General features: G+C 41.1%; 1 protein-coding gene and 1 pseudogene across 3 annotated transcripts in view; one reads left to right on the top strand and one right to left on the bottom strand.

Annotated features, from left to right (window-relative positions):
* Positions 1–9,143, bottom strand: part of MGST2 (microsomal glutathione S-transferase 2) — a 65,871-nt gene that overhangs the window by 13,811 nt on the left and 42,917 nt on the right. The window contains exon 6 of one of the 3 annotated variants that reach the window (XM_037729379.1): positions 60–241. The exons of 1 other annotated variant lie outside the window; for it this stretch is intronic. In XM_037729379.1, coding sequence (XP_037585307.1) covers positions 186–241 — 56 coding nt within the window. In that variant the 3' untranslated portion in view covers positions 60–185. Of the gene's footprint in view, positions 1–59; positions 242–4,953; positions 5,403–9,143 lie in introns of those variants that run through there. One more of the 3 variants, XM_017502859.2, reaches the window with a different exon arrangement.
* LOC108285608 lies at positions 391–3,212 on the top strand (annotated as a pseudogene).

A 9,143-nucleotide genomic window follows, 5' to 3' on the forward strand; every position in this document is an offset into this window, starting at 1 on the left:
TTTCTCAAATTTTTAATATCATTCTTTAAACATTTATTTAATGGAAGAGATTAATCATCCCCAGCCTTTGCATTCAACTGCACAACTGATACTTTCTAAATTTGCTGCCTTACTCTGAAGGATGTGGCAAAGGGAAGGGAGGAAAGTCAACTTTGCATGGAACATAGTGCAATCCATTTGTAGATTCAGTACCGTAACAATTCCATTTCCAACTGGTTCATCTGGAGGAAGGGAGGCTCCACTGGAAAAATAAATATTTTGTCAAAAAAAGAAAAATCAGAATATATTGAGGGGAAGTAATAAAAGGTTCTTGGGGAGCACTGTCAGTAAACAACCCCCACACACCTGTGTGTACCTCACTCCTACCAAGCCACTTTACATCTCAAAGCCATGGCCTGGCTTCACCTGCACCCACCCGCAGAATTGAAAGTGCTTACAAGCTTGTACCCCTCCAGATTGACTTTAGCCAGTGACTCACTGGTGCAGGAGTATGAAAGCCCAATTAACTTGTCTGAACAAACTCAGATATCATTTTGCTCCAGAGCTCTACTGTAAGATCAGGCAAAGGCTGGGACTTGGTTTAAAGGTGCCCGCCAGGCTGGGCACTGTGGCTCACACCTGTAATCCCACCCAGCACTTTGGGAGGGCAAGACAGCGGATCACAGGAGTTTTGTCAGAGGTGGATAAACCACAGCAACTCTAACTTAAATAGAAGCTGGGTAAAATAAGACCGAAACCCAGATGGTGTAGGCATTCTAAGTCATGGGATGAGAGAAGAGTTCAGTACAAAATACAGATCATAAAGATCTTGCTGATAAAACAGTTTGCTGCAAAGGAGCCAGCCAAAGCCCACAAAAACCAAAATGACAATGAGAGTGACCTCTGGTTGTTCTCACTGCGACACTCCCACCGGCGCCGACAGCTTACAAATGCCATGGCAACGTCAGGAAGTTAACTGTGTGATCTAAAAAGGAGAGGCATGAATAATCCACCCCTCATTTAGCATATCATCAAGAAATAACCATAAATATAGGCAACCAGCAGCCCTCAGGGCTGCTCTATGCAGTAGCCATTCTTTTATTCCTTTACTTTCTTAATAAACTTGCTTTCACTTTGCCCTGTGGACTCGCCCTGAATTCTTTCTTGCCCAAGAGCCAAGAACCCTCTGTTGGGGTCTGGATGGGGACCCCTTTCCTGTAACATATTTCTGGCTACCACAGAAGGAACAATCACGCAGAAACCCTGACCCAGCAGCTACCTTTGGGTAAGTATTGGAGTCTTCTAACATATTTCTGGCGAACGATGGGACAATACTGGAGATTCCCCCTCCAACCGAAAGGAAATAGACTGCAGCACTGACTGGAAGACTTTGGGTAAGTGGTGGGGTACCCAGGTAAAGAATGGGGTTGGGTTAGAGGCCCAACTAAGTGGAGTTAGAGTCTCTCCTAAGACAGAATGGGTTAAAGGCCCCTCTTAATAAAAGGCAAGGGCGCTTGACCGACCTCGGGTTAGAAGCCCAACTTAGGAGAGTTAGGGTCCCTTCTAAGATTTAGTGGGTTAGAGGCCCCTCTGGGGAAAGCCCCTCTAGGCTAAGAACAGGTTCGGCACTATGGGATGTTAACTGCTATTCTCTGTGGATTAATCTGCCTTGTGCTTTGCTGACGGCTATGGGTGATAGGGTTAGGCATGTTCGGGATCATGGGACATGGGAAGCTTTTGCCTCCCTAGAAGGGGAAACTTGAGAGCTGGTAGGATTGCTGGAAAAGATCCTTGCTCAACTGACAGTAGCCACCTAAACTTTTCAGTGTCGCTGCAATGGGCGGGTCTTTCTCTGGCATCCCTGATCATTTCGCCTTCCCCGCCCTGCCACAGACAATGCTTTTCTCTCCTTTCTCTTTCTTATCTTTTCTATTACTAAGGGCATCCATCTTGCCCAGAAACCAGGTGCTGAAACTCCTAGTCAGAGGTTGGATTAAAGATGATGAGGCCCATCTAAGGGCAAATTTAATTAAGCCTTGCCAGTTTGATACTGGATGCTAAGCAGAGTGGCTAATGTCTATGTTTTATCATGTGTATTTTTCTCTGGCCAGAACAAAAAATACTTTTCCTTTATGATGCGGTTTGGCCCCAAAGGAGGATGGTGCCACAAGCCAGATCACTAGGGCCACTGAGGGAAAGGGAACCCAAAAGCCTGGCATGCTGGCAAAAGGGTAAGACTTTCTTACCAGTCAGATTTCTGGCTTCTCTCCCTCTGTGCAAACAGTTGAATGAATGGGGGAAAAAATCAGTGTTTATTTCCTCTGTAAAGTTTTGATTCATGCAAAAAAGAATTCTAAGGCTAGTCTTAGCCTGGTGTATTTTGTGCTATGAATTCTTTTTTCTGTGTCGAGGGGTACTTTAGGATAAAACGTGCTTAGAACACCTGTGAGCCCACTTTTCAAGATGACCTAGCATGCTGGTCAGCAACAAACTTGGCCATAGGTCCCTGAAACAAACAAATCGGATGAAGTCTCCACCTTGTTTTATGTCCTTGGGAGCTTGACCTTTTAGCCACATGGTGGTACCTTCTCTTGGTCTCTGCCTTCCAGGGAACAGGAATTTTAGGGTTCATGTTATAGTTAGCTCTAAAAATCCTATTAAACAGGCTTAGAGTGCACCAAGACAGCTGCTCCCATGGATCTTGAGTTGAGGAAGGCCTTCGTAGAGCTTCAAGCCAGAGTTACTGACATTCAAAAGAAGGTAAAGCTCACAGACATACAGACTGAACAGCTAATCAGGATGAAAAAGCATGCACATCTTACAGAGATTATGCCTTTGGTAGATGAGACTAACATGTATGAAGGTGTAGGAAGAATGTTTGTTCTTCAGTCGAAGGAAGCAATTCACAACCAACTGTTAGAGCAGAAAATAGCAGAAGAAAAAATTAAAGAACTAGAAAAAGTCCTACCTGGAGCGGAGCGTTAAGGAAGCTGAGGATAACATGCGGGAGATGCTGATAGGCCCGAAGGACCCAGTAGGGAGCCTCTTGGGGAAGCTTTTCCTCCTGCTCCTCCCATCCCTGGTGGGGGCAGAGGAGTCTCTGCAGGGAAGCAGCTTCTCCTCTGCCCCGATGGACACTTTATCTGGACAGCCTGGCAAGGTCACATTTTCTGCGTCACCCTGAGCCCCTTTTGCTTCCCAGCCCTGGAGTTTTTACCCTGTCTTTGCCTGCCACCTCTGCCCAGGACACTCTTCCCTCGCGGTGTGTGATGAACTCGTAGGAGAGGAAAGATGGGAGCCAGGGCAGATAGGAAGCTCTGTCTGAGCTTTCCACTAGGCATGCCAGCCAGACCAATAAAAAATGTCAGTCCCACTCTGCTAAACTGCTTTTTTTGTTTGTTTGGTTTTTTGTTTTTTTTGGTTTTTTTTTATTATTGTACTTCAGGTTCTGGGGTACATGTGAAGATCATGCATGATTGTTGCATAGGTACACATGTGGCAATGTGTTTGCTACCTCCATCCCCCTGTCACCTACATCGGGCATTTCTCCCCATGTTATCCCTCCCTGATCTCCGTACCACCACCACCCCCCAGCTGTCCCTCCCTTGGCCCCCCCGCAACAGACCCCAGTGTGTGATGCTCCCCTCCCTGTGTCCATGTGTTCTCATTGTTCAACACACGCCTATGAGTGAGAACAGGCAGTGTTTGATTTTCTGTTCTTGCATCAGTTTGCTGAGAATGATGGTTTCCAGATTCATCCATGCCCCTACAAAGGACAATAACTCATCATTTTTTATGGCTGCATGGTATTCCATGGTGTATGTGTGCCACATTTTCCTTGTCCAGTCTATCGTCGATAGGCATTTGGGTTGGTTCCAGGTCTTTGCTATTGTAAACAGTGCCGCTATGAACATATGTGTGCATGTGTCTTTATAACAGAATGATTTATAATCCTTTGGATATATACCCAGTAATGCTTCTCTTAAGCCAAGGGATGGAACAGAGGGCGAGAGAGGCAGTGGCCATCTCCACCTCAGCTCCTGCTCCCTCTGCATCGGAGCCCTTCCTTCCTTGGGGGATGGGCTCTTGCCCTCTTCTCTTTTCCTTTCCTGTACCTTTGACTAACCCCTCAGCTTCCAGGCCTGCACGTAGCAGACAAGAGGAAGAAAGAACACTGACATGCACAGCTGAATAAGTGGACAGAATAGCAGTCCCTGGATGCAGTCTGCCTCAAGATTCCTTTCTCTGCCTTCTCCCATACATTCCAAAAGGAAGTTCAACAGTCAGCAGCACCTCCAAGACTATCTCCTTAGGCCAATATCATAAGATGGACGCCGTACTCCTGAGGCCTCCTAGAGGCCGAGGGGCCGCGGTGTGCTCCAGCTGGCTCATCCCAGCCCAGGTGGGCCAGTTATTCAATTTTCAAGAATTTTCTTGCAAGCCAGTTGTTAAACATACCCATTATAATAATGTAAATGTGTAAATTATGTTAAAAACAAGGAAAATAAATATTCAAAATTTAAAAAGTTATATTAAAGAATTAAAAGCCTTTGCAAGCTCAAAATTAACTACTCTGGACTCCTCTGGGAAAAGAAATGGAGAGCACTCCTTGCTGTAGCTCAGTAGCTAAGATCTTCCACTTTCATATTGGTGGTCAGGGTTTGATTCCCCACCTAGGAAGTCAGTTGTTTCTGGTTTAATAGCTGCATGACCTTGTCTTTTCTCTTCTCCTCCATGGACTGTCTTAAATTTTCATTTCTCTAAGCACCTAGGAGGTTACCTTTGGTAAAGTTCAGAAGCTCGAAATATTGGCTGCTTGGCATTGTTAAAGTCAAATAAGAGATCTGAAAGGGTTTCTTTTTTAAAGAGCACTATAGTTAGAAGTCAGCTTAATTATAAATGGATAAACAAGCAATAGATGATATATTTAAAATGCCATTAATGTTTTTCTCTTTTTGGAACTTGTTTCTCTGGAAAAATGTTTTTTCGTCTCAGTCAACTGAATTATTTTTCTCCATTTTAATTTTTTTTTTTTTTTTTTTTTCTTGCCACTCTTAATGCATACATGAGAGACTCTAAGATAACTTCTGGTAGACTGGGACTCCTTGGGAAAAACAAATAAGGCGCCACAGACCCCATTTTGGGGAAAAAAAAAACAAAACCAACCTTCTGTTTTCCTCATGAAACCACAGGAATTAAAAGCAGATAAATCCCTCTCAAAATCAAAGGCTCTGTTTTGTTTTGCATTGTGTTATCTGAAAGTTCTGAGTTTTTGGGGTATCAAAAATTACTTTGCATTATGAGAGAGCTTTGGTGTGTAATAACTAGGTAGGAAATATACTTTAAGGGATAGGTAATAGTAGTTATGGAGGGATACTTTGATTCTTCACATAGTTGCAACAGGGAAGCATGCTCTTAGCCACCTGGAAGATAAGGAAACATCTCCACCCACACTTGGAGGTCAGACTCCCATGAGGGATGGGCTGATTACAAAATGGACTGATTGGCTTCGGGTTTCCTTGCAATGAAATGCAGAATAGAAGCACTTCACTGTCTCCTCCCATAGTAATTCCCTCCTTTGGGGAATCTAGGAACCACTATGAAATGGCACCCTTAATTTTTCAGATCTGTCTTTGCCTTCAGCTGCTTATTTGCTGTTTATTTGACCATAGAAATGAATGCTTTCCCAGCCCCGTTCTTCCAAGGGCTCCACCCTGAAGCCACTAATCCAATTAAGAAACTGGCAAATGAAAAATCTTACAAGTGCTGAATCTTCTGTCTATTCATATGTGTTGTATGTATATAAAAGAGCTCTAATTAATTAGCTTAGGAAAATAAGCGCTTAAATCAAATATTTTGTCAGAAAAATATAAACTTTAATGCCTTTTTGTTCAGGTAAGTTTAGTGCTCTTTGAAAATAAAGACAGTTTTAAAGATTACTGGTAAAATAAAATGTCTTGAAAATGTAGACATTTGGTCTAAATTAAGGTCACATATCAAATTTTCTAAATGCTTTAAGGTCACACTGTTTAACATTTGAAAATTGTTCAATTGGGTCAGGTGCAGTGGCTCACGCCTGTAATCCCAGCACTTTGGGAGGCCAAAGCGAGTGGATCACCTGAGGTCAGGAGTTCAAGACCAGCCTAGCCAACGTGGTGAAACCTCATCTATACTAAAAATGCAAAATTAACCTGGTGTGGTGGCATACACTTGGGTGGCTGAGGCAGGAGAATCACTTGAACCCAGGAGGTAGAGGCTCCAGTGAGCCAAGGTTGCACCACTGCACTCCAGCCTGAGTGACAGAGCGAGACTCTGTCTCAAAAANAAAAAAAGAAAAAAGAAAATTGTTCAATTTATCTACCGTAAAGCCATTAGATTCTAGATAAGGCCTGGGGACATGTGGAGTTAGCCACGCCCCCTAGCTATGCTGCAAAGTCAGCTCTTAGCTGCACTTCTGCCTGGTGTGTCCCGGGCTAGGCTTCACACCTAGTACATAATTGAAATTCCTTACTAACCAAGGTTTTCACCAAAAATAAAAGTTGCAAAAAGTTAACATTGTAACATGCAATTGAAACAACTGAAGAAACAGTTTTACATGTAAGATATGTAAGGAAAGTAGAATGTACTTTTGGTAAAAGAGTATAAGAAGGCATGGGAATGTGGTGTTTTTTTGTTTTGTTTTGTTTTTGTTTTTTGCCTAAAGAATTAAAGAATTGTTTTAAATTAAATAGAATAAAGCTAAAGGCTTGAACACTTGTGGAAAGTTTAGAAAAAATTAATTGTAAAAAAGATTCTGTGTGTGGACATTGGCTAGAGTTAAAGGGATATTATTCAGTTTTTCCATAAACATTGGAATCAAAGCACAATAGGTTTTTTTCTTAGAGTACTGATCTGCTCTGTCACAAAAAAAAAATGTAAAGGGCTATAAAAGGTTTATAAGAATCTTACCTTATTGTTAAACATTAAAATTGGGTAAAAATGTCTATACGGTTTTATTAATAATTGATTTTAACATTAATAGTACATTAATGTAAAGGTGAAATTTGGCTTATTTGGTATAAAAACCATACAGGAAGCATTATCAAATGTGAAACGTTTTTCTTTCTTTAGACTATATTTGCATAAATGTGTTATTGGTATATCTTCCAAAGTTATGGGAAACTCCTATAATTCTAATATGACTTAGTGTATGTTATTAATAATTATAATTGTTATGTAAAATCTTGTGTGTCACAGAAGTAACCAAATTTCCTTATCAATTGTGGCTTTAATAGTGGCTGTCCTAAAAGTTTTTGTCATCCACAGGCAATTGTTGTCTTGTTTTAATCCTCTCTAGAAGGTGATTTATAATCAATTATAGAACTCTAGCAGGTGTTCCTAAATGCAAGTTTCTAATAACTTTGGAAATTGTAACATTAGAATAGAGGAAGCAACTTTCAGAACTCTCATGAAGAGCTAGAATGTTCATGAATATCAAGTAGAACAGGAGTTAGCTGAATTAACTAAACAAACAGAAAACTGAAGTAATCTTTTTAACTTTGCGTAAAACATGGCTGATACTTTGTTTTTCAGAGTCAGTGAAACTTTTCTTTTGAGCTGTTTACAGCTTGTAGCAATTGAGTCAAGTATACTGCTGTGAACAAAATTTGGAACATATTTCTCTCTACTTGATTTCTCCAGAATTTGGAAATTAGTTATGAATATTCTTAATTTATGGCAATATAGTTATTTGCATAAGTACAAAACAAATCTGTTTTCATTTGTAACAGGACACAATTGGAGAAACTGGTTATTTTACCAAGGCTTTGACTGGAATGGTGTGCTTTCCTTTAAGGAATCAAACTTGACTTATAGAGCCAATAAAAGCCCTGTGGGGAACTGGCCTCATACCTTGCCTACACAGTCCTTGAACAGGGTTTCTGACCTATGGTAAGTAAAGAATGTCACTTTCTCACAGGTCCAGGAGACCCAACTTATCTTGGGACCTCAAAAGGAGAGGAATTTTCCCAACTTATAGGTATTTGAGGGTACAAACCCATGACAGGGCTCAGCTTTAAGAAAATTCTTATCTGAGATTTCTTATGAAACAGAGTTCCCAAAAAGCTAATTAAAATGCCTATGTGAAAAATAATTATTCTTGTTGCACTTTATACAAATAATTAGGCCAAGTATAATAAAGCAAATCAGTCTTACCATAATTTGTCTTTAGTAAAAATGGGAAACTAGAGAAATAGTATGTTTCAAGAACTATGGTATACTTATTATTAAATTTTAGGCTCACTAGTTGTTTTTAAGTTTGTTTCTGCAATTTAGGCTAATCCTGTTTATTCCTGTGAACCAACCAGTGATCTCTCACTGCTGCTCAGAAGAAACAAGAGGGATGGGTAATGTAAAAGTCTGGATCAGGATTCTAATTCTGAGGACATTGCAATCAGCTATGGACCCCGTATCAGCTTGGTTTCAACAGTTGCACTGTTCATGGAAAGTCTTCTAATTTAGTTTACTTGGAATAACTTATTTTGCTTTACTCTCAGAGACAATATTGCTGTTATACTCTTCGTGTAGGAATACAGAACAAGCTTACTGAATGTTTTCTTAAACTAAACACTTATTAATCTTCCAGATATCACCTCTTGTCAAAACTTAAGGGTCATGAATGACCCTCACCATACTGATGCTTTCTGACTAAGCTCCTCTATATCCTGAATGCAATAGACCCTCATAGTTAGGCAGGAATATCATCACCCTTATTCAGCCTGAAGAAGTTACAGAAAATGGATCTTTGTCCCTCTGCAACCCTTAGGATTAATGGTTCTCTTGTAAAAGAAAGGGGGGAAATGTCAGAAATGGCAATGAGAACAAAAGAAAATCTATCTTTTGAACGTTTAAATTGACAAGGCTTTGATAGTCTGCTACACCCACTGCCTATTTTCATGTGTTTAACTAAAGTGTGTGTGTGTGTGTGTGTCTGTGTGTGTGTGTGTGTGTGTGTGTGTGTGTGTCTGTGTGTGTGTTACCCTGCTCAGAACCAATTTAAGTGCAAAACAAATTGTTTAAAAATCTTTGGGCTGGGCCGGGCGCGGTGGCTCACGCCTGTAATCCCAGCACTTTGGGAGGCCGAGGCGGGTGGATCACGAGGTCAAGAGATCGAGACCATCCTGGTC

Source organism: Cebus imitator, unplaced genomic scaffold (assembly GCF_001604975.1).
Source record: "Cebus imitator isolate Cc_AM_T3 unplaced genomic scaffold, Cebus_imitator-1.0 Scaffold303, whole genome shotgun sequence".
Lineage (NCBI taxonomy): Eukaryota > Metazoa > Chordata > Mammalia > Primates > Cebidae > Cebus > Cebus imitator.